General features: G+C 40.3%; 1 protein-coding gene across 1 annotated transcript; it reads right to left on the minus strand.

Moving 5' to 3' along the window:
* Window positions 1–253: 253 nt before the first annotated feature.
* LOC139640408 (uncharacterized) lies at window positions 254–11874 on the minus strand. Its single transcript, XM_071514605.1, has 4 exons — window positions 11763–11874; window positions 9331–9504; window positions 4388–4783; window positions 254–3411 (listed from the first exon to the last, which is right to left on the minus strand). The coding sequence occupies exons 1-4, from the start codon at window positions 11872–11874 to the stop codon at window positions 3191–3193; spliced, it is 903 nt and encodes a 300-aa protein (XP_071370706.1). The 3' UTR covers window positions 254–3190.
* Between the last annotated feature and the right edge of the window lie 5716 nt (window positions 11875–17590).

Here is a 17590-nt window from a genome sequence, read left to right on the forward strand (position 1 = left end):
TGTTGCTGCAGGAAATATACCGATATAATTAATGCTTATGTAATGAGAAATGACATTTCAGGGATAAAATGAAGGGGTTTTGTATCAAATGTTTGATCATAGGTGTCATTTACACTGGGCACCCTGGAGACATGTCCCCACCACTTTTTGAAACGGCCGATTTTGTCCCCATCACTTTTTAAAAGCATAATTTGTTAAAAATGTTCTGAAAAATAGCTTGCACCAAGAAATGTGACACTAACTAACAAATGAGAACGCTTTGAGAATGAGGTTTATTTGCACAATAAGAAAACATACAATGCAAATATAATGTAAATATAGAAGAAACAAATGCGCATTGTCCAAAACAAGTAACAGAAGCTAAAACTAAAAAAATCTCCCCCTAGCCCACTGATTCTAAAATAACCCAAAAACGTGAATGTGCCGATCAGTAACTTTAACAAATACTTGACTTGTGTTGCAGCTGGATGTGAAGCAGATGGAAGACTGAACTTGTGTGGTTTCATATTGTCGACTCTGTAGTAGTCTAGGTTTTGCCCTTTTGATGCCCCGTTATGCTATTTTTTTTCTCACCATAATTATCTACTCTGACCTCATACCGATCCCCCCCCATTACTTTGCCTAAAATCGCAGAAGACGGTTTAAAAAATGTTTTTTCATCTGAGCACTTATGTCCTTATGTCCCCACCACTTTTCAACACAAAGTGACCCTCTTGTGTTTGATACAAATGAGCTGCAATGTAAAGGTCTGAAGGCTGAAAACATTTTTTTCATACACAAATTACATTCAAACTATTCAAAATACAGAAAGAAAGATGCAACAGAGTAATACAAATAAGAACAGCTGTTATACCAAACACAGATGATTTAGTGAAAGGAATGTTTTCAGAACAGACGACAGCAGAGAGCTTCACCAGACTAGTTTTCACGCTGCACACTGAAAAATAAAAGGTGCCAACTTATGCGAAGTGATGTCATAAGAGAACCATTTCTGGTTCCACAAAGAACCTTTTCCAAGGTTCCATTTGCAATTGACCACCATCCAACAACTAAGAACTAAGAACCTTTTAGTATCCCAAAGCTATATACAAGTATATGAAATGTATTGTGGACTCAAACTTACACAGGAGTTATTACTTTAGACACTTTGTTACTAATTTTATATTTTTTTATCGAGTTATATTTACCGTCATTGCCTTACATCTTTTCTCCAGTGTTTTTTTTATTTTTTATTATAAACCTGAATTTCCCCCAGGGGATCAATAAAGTGCAATCTCATCTTGTCTTATTTTGGAGCCGAGACGTTTAGTGTTTTATAGACAAGGAGCAGAATTTAACCTGGGAGCCGATGCAGCCATGTGAGAACTGGTGTCATGTGTTTCGGTTTCATCCTGAATGAGCCGGAACCGCTCCGGAGTTTTGTTGGGAGACCGGAGAAAAGTCAGATTTTGATTTTGAAGACCCTTATATTGGCTCTATTTTTAAGATGAGAAATAGCTGGTCTTGTAATGCCTTGAATATGGTTTTTTAAAATTGAGACCGGAATCCACAATAATAAAATTCGTCCTTTGGCTAAATTTGTCTGGTGCTGAAACTCTGACACGGGATTACAGAATCATTCTCATCCTCTGGCCTACCTGCCTGCAGTATTAAAAGCCTTCAGCTCACAAAATGCTGCTGCCAGAATATTTACAATAAGTAGAAAGTCTGATCACATTACAGTGACTTTAAAGTGCTTGTGTTAGCTTATATATCGTCACACTGCAGGACGCAGCTTACCTCACTGTCCCTAGAGTCAAGAAAACCTCCTGCTCTGGACCCATCTCCCTCTGACAGCCAGGGAAGCTAATTCTGTTGGAATCTGAGCTCAACACCTACTTAATAATAATAATTGATTACATTTATATAGTGCTTTTGTAAGTACTCAAAGCGCTTCACATATCCCTGGGTGATGCACGGCAGCCAGTTTGCACCACAGCGCTCACCACACATCAGCTCTCTCAGTGGAGAGTAGAGGACTGAAAGAGCCAATTAGGTAACGAGGGATGATTAGGTGGCCATGATGGAAGGAAGGCCTGTTCGGGCATTTTGCCCCGGGGTTACACCCCTACTCTGCGTCAGGACCTCGGTTTAACGTCTCATCCGAAGGACGGTGCTCACTCACAGGACAGAGTCCCTGTCTCTGCCCTGGGGCGTTGGGGATATTATCCATGAGACCGGAGGGAAGAGCACCTCCTACTGGTCCTCCAACACCACTTCCAGCACCAGGTGGTCTCCCATCCAAGGACTAACCACAGCCAGACCTGCTTAGCTTCCCAGACAAGCTAGCGATGTGATGCAGGAGCTGTGGTGCTGGCGTTTGTCATGCATAGCGCTGTTAGCTCAGGAGCGGCACAGTCTCTGCTCTTGCCCAGGCTTTTTAACACAGGAATCTGCTGTTGGGAACCGGAACAGGACTGCCTCCTGGTTACTGCACGGCTAGACTCACACACACACACACACACACACAACAAGCAGGACACACACTCTCAGGTAGACTATTAAAGGATAAGGCCGGTGTTTTTTAATGCATTTCTTACCGTCAACAGATCCTATGAAAATAACAACATCAACAATGCGTTTGCTCTCCTCTCGTTCCTTTCTGACTTCCCACGTTCCGTTTTTAGCCGTCAACCCGGAAGTCATCGGCTCCAACTGTAAGATAAAAACCTTTAAATCCAGCTCACAAAGACATAGTTTACATTTTAAAAATCATTACCACGAAAAGTCAGGCTGTTGTAGTTTTTACCAAATCAAATTCAAATAGGAACAAATTCTTCATTACGCCGGGGACTATTTTCTGTGCTACGGAACTACTTTCCTGAGATCGTAAAGTGTTTCCAGTCGGCTTATTAAGTCGTTTGAGGAAAAAGTGGTCCGGCCCGGTGCATGGTGATGATGAAATATGCTGCAGAGCAGCAGCATGGCTCTGTGACGGGTTTTTAATCGATTTTTAATACAAAGGAGTTCTATGGCTGCTGGGACATGGCTGCACTGGGACCAGATACATGGACCAGACTTGTTGGCAAAACAAATTCATCACTGATTTTGTTTTTGTTGACGGTAAGAAATGCATTAAAAAACACCAGCGTTATCCTTTAATACGTCTACCTGAGAATGTGTGTGTGTGTGTTTGTGTGTCTATGACATCTCAGACAAGCTGGGCACAGGCTTCATCAGCAGGAGTCGGGTCTGAGTTCTTGTCCATTTGTTTTTTTGTGCCCATACGTCCATCTCTGTCCCTACATTTTCTGTGCATTAGAAGGACAGCAGCAACCATACAAGCAACCACTGCAACCACTACCAGTCCCACTACCACTCCAACATATCCATCCCCGGCAGGTGAAGCCCTGGCATGCGCAGCCATGGTATCTGAAAAGCAGAAAACAGATCTGTCAGGTAAATCATGACGAGCCGGGAGAAAAACCTCCATTTCCTCATCATCAAACTCAAAACATTAAGCAGCTTTCTCCATCGACTCACATCACCTGTTATCTGCTGCAGTTTTATAAAACCATTTATATAACTATCTTCATTAAGATATCTACAGAGGCTTTGCAGTCACACCACAAATCTACCAACCAGCTGTGATGGAGGAACACTGTAGAACTGTGTGTTAGTGAATAAAGTGTAAATGTGTGTGAAGCAGCTGTCAGCAGAGAGCAGCTGAGTCAGCTTGTTGTGGTGTGGCTGTAGATCCATTCAGTAACGTTCTCAGTAAAAGTGAATAGTGTGATAAGGTGGATTTGTTTCCAAATGTAGGTTACTGTGACACAGTAAACTGTCTTGTCTTTAGCCCTAGTCTCTACTCCAAAACATGAAGAGTTGTAGCTTGAGAAGAGTCAGCTCAGTTAACCTGAACAAACTGTTAGCTAGCTTAGCTAGCTAACTAGCCAGCAAACACACTGATGTTAATGTGAACACGCTAACGCTAGCTGCTACTAGCTACGTTAGCTAGTGTGCTAATCAGATGTGTTAACAACAAGACAGTGATGGTTAGCTGACCAGATGCTATGGTTAGCTAGCTAACAAGCTGACATTATCTAAACACTAAATCAATCAGATGGATCAGTGATGAAATGATCAGTTCAGTCAGAAACAGACAGAAATTAACCGTCTGTTCAATTCTGTTGAGACAGAAACACAGTCAGCTGTTCAGAGCTGAGGACCTCCAAGATGGCCGCCACAGGGAGGTGACATCAGCTGAAAGGCCTCTACTGTAGTTTCACAAAACCATTTAGACAAGTCTTTATCTACTATAGTTTTACAAAACATTTTCTAAACATGTACATATATTATCATCCATCTTATATTTCCGTCCAGTGCCTCTTCAGACCCGGTCACCAACCTGCAGCAAACTGCAGCAAAACTTCCTCCTGAACTTGTTCTTCAACTGAGAGGCTGATGATGCTGCTGGGCTCAGTCTGAAGATTGGCTCTCTTTCTGCGACTTGTTCCGCCTGTTAGACAGCGACACTCGTATGTCCCGCTGTCGTCTCCGCTCACGTTCTTAAGAATCAAAGACATGTCGCCGTTCTTCATCTCTCTGTCCAGCAGCTCCACCCGGTCCTCAAAAGACGGATTCTGGTAGGTCGGGTCTGAGCGTTCGTCTCGGTAAAAGAAGACGTATTCTGGTTGCTCCAGGTCCGGTCTGGTCCACTCTAATGCAATGATGGGGACATCGTTGGGACCCCGACACTTCAGAGTGACATCCTGTCCTGGGCGCGCTGTCAGCTCCTGCAGGCCTAAAGTACAATGGGACAAAAAAACCCAGAGGAGAAAAGTCATAATTCTTCCATTATAAAATACTTTTGACCTTTCACAGTTTTTACCAGTTGAAACTCAAAAGGACTCGACAGTCAGGACCCGTTGTCAGCACTCACATTTGACATAAGCCCCATTCACACAGGACCCGCATTACCTGTGGACGTCCAGTGATTTTTAATAACTGTGGAAATCATCTGTGATTTTAATCCCATGCGAATCTGCCATGTATCTAATTTGTAAAGTAAAAAAATCTTAAAGCAAATTTCCTCCTGTATTTTGGCGCAGACAGAGGTCCGTTGATAATACTAATCCTGTGCGAATCAAACTCCAAACATTTCTATCTTCCTGCTGTCATGGGAAACGGAGGCAGTAGTCGATTCTACGGAGGAAGGTTTGACTGCATTGTAAAGAACAAATTTCAAGTTTGAAAGTGACTTCAACTTTATTGTCCCCAATGGGGAAATAGTTTTTGCAGCCAGGTGATAAAATATACATTGTTCACAAGAGACAGAGGCAAACAACATCTACATATCTACAACACATTAAGAACATAAGCATCAGAAACAGTCATTCACATCGGGAAACCTCATCAGAAAGCTTCACTGCACATGGAATAAAATCTGGACATTATACAGTTGTATCCGGGGCATCAGTGGTTTCAGTTAATTTCATGGAAGGCAGAGGTTTGGGAGTTAATTCATTAATTACATGATGACCCCACATGATGCTAGCATGTGAATAGGGCTCCAGACTAAAATGAATCTCCCAACACATCGGTCATGATAAAGTTGATCCAAGTTGGTGGAGAGTGAGGCTGCGATCCCTCATGAGACCGGACACTGAACTCCTACCTGCTGCGCTGCCCAACCAGACAGAGGAAAGAGAAAGAGAAAGAGAGAGAGAGAGAGAGAAAGAAAGAGACAGAGAAAGAGAGAGAGAGAAAGAGAGAGAGAGAGAATTTCCCCTCAGTGAATCAAGATGGAAATGCTCCACTGCAGTTCAATATCTCTCTAACGATAACGTTCCAGTGGGTTTTTCATTTGATCTGATCTCCTCTACAGTCTCTACCTCCTTCCATCCCTCCTTCTCTACCTCATTCTCTAACTCCTTCCATCCCTCCTTCTCTAACTTCTTTCATCCCTCCTTTTCTACCTCCTTCCATCCCTCCTCTACCTCCTTCCACCCCCCCTTCTCTACCTCCTTCCATCCCTCCTTCCATCCCTCCTCTACCTCATTCTCTACCTCCTTCCATCCCTCCTTTTCTACCGCCTTCCATCCCTCCTTTTCTACCTCCCTCCATCCCTCCTTCTCTACCTCCTTCCATCCCTCCTCTACCTCATTCTATACCTCCTTCCATCCTTCCTTATGTACCTCCTTCCATCCCTCCTTCTCTACCTCCTTCCATCCCTCCTCTACCTCATTCTCTACCTCCTTCCATCCTTCCTTCTGTACCTCCTTCCATCCCTCCTTCTCTACCTCCTTCCATCCCTCCTTCTCTACCTTCTTCCATCCCTCCTTCTCTACCTCCTTCCATCCCTCCTCTACCTCGTTCTGTACCTCCTGCCATCCCTCCTTTTCTACCTCCTTCCATCCCTCCTTCTCTACCTTCTTCCATCCCTCCTTCTCTACCTCCTTCCATCCCTCCTCTACCTCGTTCTGTACCTCCTGCCATCCCTCCTTTTCTACCTCCTTCCATCCCTCCTTCTCTACCTCCTTCCATCCCTCCTCTACCTCATTCTCTACCTCCTTCCATCCCTCCTTCTCTACCTCCTTCCATCCCTCCTTTTCTACCTCCTCCCATACCTCCTTCTCTACCTCCTTCCATCTGTTTGCTATCAACCTTTTGACCAGCCTGCAAGTTTCGGTGAACTTTTATTCATGGAAAGACAAAAGACTAAAGTTTGATTCAGAAGAAAAGGAGAGTTCAAAAGTTGGCGTTGTTTACTCCAGAGTTTTTGTTGACTTCGACAACAAAACTGTTTGGTTTGGGCGGTGAACACACCCACAGTTACATGAGCAACTGCCACAGTTGGCAAGAGCAAGGGGGATTATGCAAGTCTTGTGTTTGTTATTACTCAATTCAGCCAATCAGGTTTGATGTGCAGCAGTGAATGAGGTCGGACTGGCACAGCAGGTCTTTTACCCGCCCGCTTTCTGCCCCAACACGACCTGACATCTCATCCGACATTTAGAAACTGTTCTCCCACGTCTCTCCCTTCTTCTGGTCTCTTCACTGGCTTCCCATGTTAAAAAAAAACAAAAAAAAACAATACTACAAATGTATTTTATGTGTCTTTTGTAGCTGTCATCACACCTGCCCAGGGGCTGCAGTTCAAAATTAGCCAAGGTGGCTAAACTGGCACATTTACAGAAATGTCTATTAATGTGCACTGTGCCTGTAACTTTAAACTGTATAAATAAATAAAAAATGCTACTTATTCCTATTAAAGTGTTAGCTGATGAAGACTGTGATACACACAGTTTCACTAAGCCCTGTCTGATCAACCATCTGATCAATTATTGCATGAGTGATGAAATTATCCATTCCCAGTAAAAGAAAAATCACCCAAATTTGGGTGATAAATTCAGACCTTGATGATTTTTTAAAAAAATTTTTCCCTATGTTTTCTAGACATTCTTTTTGGGCTCTAGTAAAGAGTTATTTTCCCCACTGTATTAATTTATTTAAAAAAAATCAAATTTATGTAAATTGTATTCCTCTTTTCACCATTGCTAGTTCTCATGGTGCCACATACCTGGGGGAAAAAATATTTTTTTCATCAATGTTAAATATTTATTTGCCTTATTGAGCCGTTTTACGATGAAGCCTGAATTTGAGTCTATTCCATATTGTTGAAACAGCTGAAACATTGGTTCTCATCTGTTGTTGTCAAGCGCTGAGGACCTCCAATATGGCCGCCAGAGGCCACGTTAACTCACCTGAAATCCACCAGAAAAATCATATTCCAAAATACTAGATCTCCTTTTGAAGAAAAAAAGATAAAAGATTACCTCTAGTTCATCTTTTAAAATCTAGAGATCCAGGTTGTAGAAGGAAGCAGTTGCCCTACTATCCTTTAAAAACAACCATCATCTGGTTTCATGTTCTGCTGTTAATTATTTGGGAATTTTGTAAATATTTCTAATAAGTATATTTGAGACAATAATCTATAAAATAAAAACAGCCTATTAATCAATGAAAACAAAATAACCTACATATTCTCCAAATTACATACAAAAAATCATAAATATTTGATGAATACATTTGTCATTATGTAATGATAATATTTAATTATTATTATTATTATTATTAATAATTATTAAATTATTCATAGGCTACATTTTCTAGTGTCTAGTCCCACAATGACATATAGATAGTAGGCTAATTATTTATAATTAAAACATAAACAATAATACCACCATCAACAACAACACTACTACTAATAATAACAATAATAACAGTATTAGTAATAATAATAATAATGTTAATATTTATATATTTTGGACCCAAACTCTTCAACACTGCCAATATAAACATCATGACTCTTCTCCAGTCCAGCTCATCCAACCTCACATTAAATTGTGTTGCTGACGACTGATTTATGTTCGTATGAAATATGACGCTGCAAATAAAAACAACTGGCAACGACTGGCACGGAAACCGGAGGGAGGCGGAGGCTTATCGAGACTGCCAGGCGCCACTCTGTTTACATGCGCAGACTCTGATTAGGTTATGTTGTTGCGACTCTGCGCATAGCCGCAGTAATCAGGCTATAAGCACAGTAAGATATGTGGAGATTAGAACTATGACGTAATCACACTGATAAACAGCAGTTCGGGCATGTGGGCGGAGTCGCATTTCTTGAACTCTCAAAGGTAAAAGGGAACTGTCGTCTGTAGTCTGCACTAAGAGCTGATTCGCATAACATCTGCCATTCACAACGGCTCGTGAGATATATTTATGTTTGATGAAATCCCAATACGCACGTTCCATCTGCAGCTTGTAATTAGAGGGCTGCGGCTGCGCATTTTCAAAGCGCTGCGCAATTACGCAATTACGCACACCTCTTCCTCTTCCAATGTGGGAACCCTGACTACATCTTGCGCACCTTCAAATGTTGCCCAGCGTCTTACCAAATAGCTACACTGAGCTTTAGTGCACAGCAGACTGCTCTTCCGCGCGCAGCCTTCAGGGACACGGGAGACGGATCATCCCGGGGACGGGTCGGGTTTCCAAATAGCGGAGCCTGGAGGTGAACAAGTTTCATTTCACTTCACTGATCAGCAGAACAAGCTGGAAACTTGTGATGCAGAATTTGGATGACGTGACATCTGCCACTTTGGATTCTTAGCTTTATTACCTGCCCAGGTCACGTGCTGCACTACTGCAAAACATTCTGGTGCTGCACCGTTGCTTCAATCAGCCTCTGTTTTGACTGGGTGCACTGCCCCCCCCCCCCCCTGCCCGCCCCCTCTCCGCCCAGCTGGATTTGCCCACAGCCATGTACACATTCAAATGACTCACCGGCAGAGGAAGACGCCAGCTGCTGCAAGATGCCCAGAGCCAAGAATGTCGCAGATCGAAACTTAGCCATGGGGGGGGCGGGGCCGTGCGGAGCGGATGTGTTGCTGTAGGAGTCTTCTGCTGAGGCTCTGTGGGTTTTCCCCTCAGCTTGCTGTTTATATATCAGGGAGGCGCCTGAGAATCAGCCAGAGACAGAGAGAGAAGTGCGCAGACTCTGTGAGCTGACGTCACTTTCACTCCCCGCTCTGCAGAGTTGCTGCTCGCTGTGTTTTCTAGTCCTGAAATTTATAAAGGACAAAAAAAAAGGCTTTAAAATTGTCCTCTTTACTATATGTCGGTTTATGATAGGCGAGTTGAATATGACCCTATTTATTTATTTATGTTTTAGCCCCGCGACAGGAGCGGCTTTTTTTTATTTTATTTTTTTTTACATCTTTATTGACAATAGAAGTCACATATAAACAAAGAAGTCATTAATACAGACAAAACAACATCAGAGCCGGGGGGAATCTTCCAAATGAAAACATTAAACAAAAAACACAAATAGATGTTTTTGCAGCTTTCTTATTTATCTATCGTACTGTTTGGTTTCATTTTCGAATACTATAAATAAAGGTTTAGAATGGCTAAATTTGGATTTATGAATATGAAATTTTGCTAAAATAATCATCAAATAGATTATATATAATTCTTTAAGTTTATTATTATTGTTATTGTAGAGCAGCGGCTCTATGGTTGATATTGTCGGTCGGTCTGTTTCTGTTTCGTGTGCAGTCTGCTGCTCAGTGTGTGGGCGAAATGTCTGAAGAGCCTCTGATGCAAAAGTGTCTTTGTTAAGTGTTCAGAAAACCCAACTAGTCCTGAAATCAACGAAACATTCTCTATTCGTTATCTTCCTCTACGTGCAGCGCCAGTCCCTCTGATCTGTTCATCATTACCGATGTGACAGGACACGTTATTGACATTCTCTCTCCCATAATGCATCACAGGCTGAAATCAAACGTAAACAGCCGTCCCGTCCTGTTTGTGCGCTCAGAAGCTGTAAAGACTTCATCCGCTCAGTTTGATGCGGGGAGCAAACAGCTGACAAGACAGAAGCGAGTCTGAAGTCGAAGATGTTACTGTTTTTATCGTCAGCGGAACTAAACGAATAAAGGACACGTGTTTCTACCCGGACAGAAAACAAAACAAAACAGAGGCGTCCAGTGTTTTCAAACTGGGAGCCAGAGCCATAGAGAGAGGGTTAGGGTTAGGTCTCTCTATAGGGCTCTGCTGGGAGCCAATCAAATGTCTCCTCTGACGGAGGCACGCCTCTGTGCCACGTGATTTAGAAGAAATCAGATGCTTTCCAGGATGAGATGCATTCAAGTCATGTCGGATTTTCGAGCTATGCTCTATATGGGATTTTTTTTTTTTTATTGCAAAATAAATGTCTGTAGGAACACTCAGGCAGGCAAGTTCAGGTAAAAAAAAAGTGCAATGATGGTCTTAATCATTCAAAACATTTTTATAGCAGCCTATCAACATGTATCAGTCTAAATGACTCAAAGTCCGTTTCAATAAGAAATAATTGAAGACACGGGGTGTGATTGGAACGTTTGGACGTATGGACACTTGGCTGAGTAAAACAGAGTCCTGATGATGACAGAGCTGGAGCCGCAGCAGAAGGTTTTAGCAGAGGAATGTTCAGCTGGTGTGACTCTGAACTCAGACCAGAACTTCACATTCACAGTGTTTCCATTCCATTGGCCTTTTTTCACTAGTGTTAAGAAAAGCTCTTTGTCTCAAAAATTATAAATGGTGCAGTGTGTGATACTTATATTCAACAACAAGTATAAAGCAGGGACGCTGGAAGTCAGTCAGAGTTTGAATGGCCAACATTTTACACCAGTTTTAGAACATTTTACACAACTAAACAACAGACAGCAAACTGTAACACCAACACGCTGCATGTCAAAGCAGCATAGTGCCATATTCAGCTATGGACAGTTCACACACGGGATGCAGGTTTATTCCTAATCAGAAGACGATTTATTGTTGAGTGAGCCACAGCCACGCTACGGGTCAATAGAACAAGACACTTGAACTTTATCACACACACACACACACACACACACACACACACACACACACACACAGAGCAACCGAAAACATTAACAAGTACCTCTGAACAGGCCATAGGCAGTGCTTTACAAACAGGCTTTCACTGAAGACCGCTCTCGCTCTCTCTCCTTTTCTTTCTCATGTTCACGTTCTAACTTTCTAACGTTCTCTGCAGATACACAGAAAATATAATAAAAAATAACAAATGGTGGATTTCAACCATTTAACAAAGAACCATGTTTTATAGACTGCTTACGCTAAAATGCTACTCTCAAAAAGTAAACGTTTTTTATTGATTTGTTTAGTAAACTTTTTAGCCTTGCAGTTACAGCACCCCGCCAGTAGGGGGTGCTGCAGCCCCCTCAGCACCCCTACTTCCAGCGTCCCTGGTATAAAGCCAACAGCTGGGGAGGAAACAACTCCTGTTTCTGGTTCCTGCATGTCCTGACTACCTTTGGTAAAGATTTGGTATCTCAAACCGTGCCAATCATATAGTGTTTTGGTTTTTTTCAGGAAAGCCCTTTTTGGTTACCGAATTGTTAAGTTTCCTTGCAGAAAATAAAAACACCCCCGCTGAATCAAAGAGGAAAGATCCTTGGCCTTTATAAGAGCTCAAGTGAAACTATTGCGCAATACCTAAACAAAAGGCTCTGTTATGCTCAACGTTAAAGCGAGACACGATGAAGACATGTTCGTTTGTTGTTCACAACAAACATGGCGACAGTGGACAGAAACTTTTGACTCTCTACTGCCCTCTAGTGGATTTATTGCTATCAAGATGAAAGGGAGGAAAAAAGATGTCGACACTTTCAGCTGTTAGAATGCAAAAGGTGATTTTCACACCAAAAAACTAATGTAACAGACCAACGGAGCACCAGATTGTGTTATCTCAATCTCAACAGAGAGGAATCTGTTTCCTGATTTTTGGACTATATTTCATCGAGAAGCAAACTGGTAAAGCTAAAACATAACACTAGCTTACATCCAGTCACAGCTACAGTTAGCCAATGATAGCCAGCATGAAGAAGTGAAGTATAAATATAACAATGACTGACAAGAGACCAGAAGTACAGAAAAGAAAGTAAACAAGCAGCTCTTTTCTAAGTCGGGCACTATGAATGTGACCAAATCTGGAGATATGCATATATACTCCTACGCCAAGTCGAGTGAATGCACTCCGCCTCCAGAATCCTCACCAATGGCTCCATGCACTCCGGCTCCAAAAAACAGGCAAGACAGAACCAACGCTCACCGAACTCCAAAACAACACTGTGAGACTTCTGTCAGAGAAAATGAAGGAAAATGCTGACAGATTGGCAGTTTTGATCAAGAAGAACGCAGACAGTATTGAAGCTTTGAAGGAAAACACGGAAAGAAATCCAGGATGTTAAAACGGAAGTCAAAGATGTCAAGTCAACCAGCGCTGACCCAGTCACCGAATTGGCAGAAAGGAGACTGGCAAGACCCGCCAGATCCACATCCAGATCACCGAAAGAATTGGTTTGGAAACATGCAAAAGGATCAGAATTCCTCCAATCAAATACATTTTAATTCGGAGAGGATCTCACTACGAGAGACAAGGACACCCGCAACAAGCTGTGGTTACGAACTGAAGCGGCACGAAAAGAGGGGAAGAAAACCTTCTTCGTTGGAGCCATCTCTTTTATTGAATCCTTCGTTAATGCCAAGTTAATACTAGAGGAAGATTGGAACTCTATCAGTGACCCCACACAGACTGCTTCCCAACACATTCACAACAGAATTTATGGAGAGTTTAACAACTTATGTTTAAATCTAAACTGTTGTGATATTTGGTGAGTTAGAAAAGGTTCAATTTATGTGGATCATATAAGGATTTGTCTAAACAATCAAGGATTGCTTTTTGGATTATTTCAAATGATTTAGTGGAAAAAGTGAAGGAAGTCAAAATTGAACTATCAATACTTACAGATCACAAACTTACATCCTTAACAAATTATTTTAGACAATAAGACAGAAAGTTATAAACATAACCCAAGTTACTGGAAATTAAATAACACACTTTTGGGTGATAGATTTTTTTTTAAAGATAGAAGATAATGTAATTATGATTATTAATGAAAACTGGATGAAAGCTAAGGTTTATAAATAATAATAATGATAATAATAATAATAATAATAATAATAATAGTAATCAATTGTATTTGTATAGCACCTTTCAAGCATAGAGCACAAAGTGCTTTCCAGAACACAATGGTAAAACAAAGCATAAAATACAAGAGCAAGGATAAAATACAAAAACATAGTGATAAAGACAGAAATATAAAATGCAAGAACAGGGATGCCAAAACACACTTTCTAAAAACAGAAAATCTAAAAAGCTAAAACGATGGTAAAAACTGGACAGAACACTAACAAGTAGGGAGCACCACTGTTAATCACTGGGGAAAGCAATTTTGTAAAAGTGTGTTTTAAGGCGAGATTTAAAAACAGGGACTGAATCAACGGCCCTGATCCTATGTGGGAGGCTGTTCAGAGCCTAGGGGCCATGCAGCAAAGGATCAACCCCCTCTTGATTTTAACCTAGACTCTGGGACAGGCAAAAGACCAAGACTGGCGGACCTGAGAGGCCTCCAGGGACAGTAGGGAGTTAGCAGTTCACTGATATAATCGGGCGTCAGACCATGTAAAGGCTTGTATGTAATTAATAAAACTTTCAAATTGATTCTAAAAGTGACTGGTAACCAGTGCAGAGAGGCCAAGATTGGGGTGATATGTGAGTAACGTTTCAAGGCGTTGCAATAATCAAGGCATGAGGATATAAAAGCATGTATTATTCTCTCTGTATCGCTAAAAGATAAAACTGTTCTGATTTTAGAAATATTTCTGAGTTGGTAAAAGCTTGACTGGACTACTTTTTTTTTTATGTTGCTCAAAGTTTAGGCTAGAGTCGAAGATTACTCCTAAGTTCTTAGATGCAGACTTAATGTTAGGAGTTAGAGAACGGAGAAAAGGCTGAATTTAATTGGAGATGTGTTCAAATCATATGGTAAATTTTTAGGAATTAGGAATTTGGCTATTAAAATGGTAGACTTTCTATTTCTGTTACTCACACAGTCTTTACATATTAATAAAGACCCTTTCAAAGGCATAAAGATATTAGAGAATGAGATCAAGTGTTCCCAGTTAGCTGATGACACAACCGTTTTTGTAAGGAATAAAAAAAAGATTAAAAAGGTTTTAGATTGCCTTGCTATCTTTTCTTGTGTGTCAGGTCTGAATTTAAATATAAAAAAATATGAACTTTTCGCACTTAAAGCAAAACCAATCCATTTGAATGATATAGAAGGTATTCAGATTAAAGATAAAGTAACATACCTGGGCATCAAGATTTGCAAAAATAAAACCTAAAGAACAGAAGTACATTTGAATCCTGTAATTGATAAAATAAACATTAAATTCAATAGGTGGTTAATGAGAGATCTGTCACTTAGAGGCCATGTTCTATTATCTAAAACAGAAGGCTTATCATGTTTGGTTTATTCTGCTTTAGTATTAGATGCTCCAAAATCATCACACACATTTTATTTTATTGGAAAAATAAGATCCATTATCTAAATAAAAAAAAGTCTTAAAGGTCCATATCATGTAAAGCAGGACTCCCCTCTCCTCTGTGGTGATAAAGGAGTTGGATGGTCTATCTAAACATGGTGAAAGTATCAAAACTAAATCCACACAATCCATATTAGTGCAGCGAGCCTCTAAACGAGCCGTTTGGACTTCCGTAACTTTGTGGCGTCACAAAGGTTCGCTCATTATCATTTTTGTAAGAAATAACAGACTAACAAAGAGTTTTTTTCAAAGCGGTTGAGCGGTTGTCGTTGTTTATTACCGGAGAGTTTTCCCTACCTGTAGCCGCCGGGCCGCGGCGTCTCACGTTTCACTCTGGAAACGGTTAGCCGATCGGAACGGAGGGTCGTTAATATTAATGAGCCTTAAAGACACGGAGACAGAAACGGCCTGTTCTTGGTAAGGCTCAGAGAGATGCTGGAAAATGAACGTGGAGAAATGGATCGAGAGTGTTTTTGGTTCATGACACCACACACACAGCTTTGAATGGACAGAGAGACACTAAATAAAACTCTGGAGAATATGGAGCTTTAAGTAACTCATATAAGCAGGGTAAAATCGTAAAATATGCTTTATTTTGATTATTCTAATACAGTCTTTAAAATTACCTGGGTTAAAAAATTATCCAATTTCCACAGGCAAGCACAGAACTTTTCTCCCCACAAAAATTGAATTTGGAATAACAACATTATTAATTTCAAACACAAAACCTTATATTTTAACAGTTGGGTTAAAAACAACATTCTGTTGGTGCCTACTGACATATACAGAACTCTTAAGGAAATATGGAATTCCAGTTGCTGTCAGAGAGTTTGCAATAGTTTTTGATGCTGTACCTGCAGGTCTCCTGCGGTTACTTCAAGGGAACAAAGATTATGATGAAACTCCTAACTTTACTGTAGATATTATTTTAAATGGTATAAATATCAAAGACAAAAAAATGCAACAACAGATGTATTAGAAATATACTTATTAATAATACCACTCCTAATGCAAAACACTTTTGGAGTACCCATTTTGACAATATTAGTTGGAGAGAAGTATGGACCTTTAATGACAAAGTATTGTGTCACCAATAAAATCAAAGATGTACAGTATATTTTAAAATTATCCACTTAATATATCTCACAAGATGTTAAAAAAGTATAAAAGTGACATTGATATAAAATGTGAATTCTGTGACTTGTCGAAACAATTTTACATTTGTTTTATGAACGTATATCTGTAAAACCTTTTTGGTTGGACTTGGAACACATTTGGTTGAAAGGTTATATGGCACTAAAATGTATTTAGATAAGATTAGATTAGATTTTATTTTTCTATGAAAAGAATAACTTTCATAAAGAAAAAATATTTTTATATGGTTGCACATATGGTTTTGTGGTTTTATATTCACAAATGTAAATGGTCAAGGAAAAAAACACATATACTATACAATTTAAAATTGAAGTGAAACATTAATTTGAAACTTTACAAGGTGTTAAAAATCAAAAAGCCATTAAGACTCTGGCTATTTATAATGCCTTAAATATACTTATTTAGTGTATTTTTTGTAACCCCTGCTATTTTATCTACCTTATTATTTTTTTTTTTTTGTATCTTATTTTATCTCTTTTCTCTTTATATAGTCTTGATGTATTTTTGACAGACTTGTTTTCCTGTGACATTATTACGTGGTGTGAATACATGATAAATAAAGAAAAAGGGCCACCACGGAAAAAAAAAAAAGAAGTGGGTCGTCTGGCACGCAGCGGGGTCGCCCGTTTTAATATCAAGTGCTGACTCCGCCCACAGACTATTACAAGTCTGTGGATCCAATTACAAGGGGACCCACATACTCAGCCAATGAGGCTCCATGCTATCATATGGGGGCGGGACACAATGCGGAAGAAAGCACAACCGAAGTAGCTTGAGTCTGTCAATGACTTCAAATAATCATATATATAAAAATTAAATAAATATTAACGACTATGTTGAAACTTTTCAATTGGATTTCCTTGAAGCCTAAGTTTTTTCAAACCCAGGTTCTGTGGAATACAAGCAACCACTTTGCCAGAAAGAATACATCCATTATTAAATTCTTAAATTTATTAGTAACATCCATCACGCTTGGTAGCAAGAGGTTTTTAACCACTGCTGCCGAGGCGTCTATATAAATGAGTTTTAAGAAGTAAAGAGATGATTTAAGTGTAATCTTAATTAGATTCAGATAAAACTCTAATGATCCCTGTGTGGGATTTATTTCTGAAATATTTCAAAAATAGTTTTGACAGCAGTCCAGGTGAACAGCAGCCTGTCTGAGCTGATTCAAAGGGATCAAATTCTACTTGCTAGGATTTGATTGATCTCTATTGCTGATGTGGCTCTGGGCGGGTGGTCAAGACCAGTGGTTCTCAACGTTCGGTCCGGGGACCACCAGGGGTCCTTGAGGGGGTTCCAGGGGGTCCCCAGCAAATTGATGAACTGGTAAACTTCACCATTATTTCATTTATAAGAAATTTACAAGAAAAGAGATGCAGAAATGACTGTTTTGTTTCACAAAATCACT

Source organism: Centroberyx affinis, unplaced genomic scaffold, assembly GCF_046629955.1.
Source record: "Centroberyx affinis isolate AG114_WGS23_722 - 3 ecotype Tasmania unplaced genomic scaffold, CSIRO-AGI_Caff_v1 ptg009394l_1, whole genome shotgun sequence".
NCBI classification, from domain to species: Eukaryota; Metazoa; Chordata; class Actinopteri; order Beryciformes; family Berycidae; genus Centroberyx; species Centroberyx affinis.

Bases quoted from the DNA above. Each gene is read 5' to 3' on its own strand.
- LOC139640408 (XM_071514605.1), bottom strand. From the start codon at position 11,874: ATGCAGGAACCAGAAACAGGAGTTGTTTCCTCCCCAGCTGTTGGCTTT. The intron at 9,505-11,762 runs GTAACTGCAAGG...GCTGATTCTCAG, and splicing joins CCCCCTACTGGCGGGGTGCT to GCGCCTCCCTGATATATAAA. The intron at 3,412-4,387 runs GTTGGTGACCGG...TCTGCTTTTCAG, and splicing joins TTTGCTGCAGTTTGCTGCAG to ATACCATGGCTGCGCATGCC.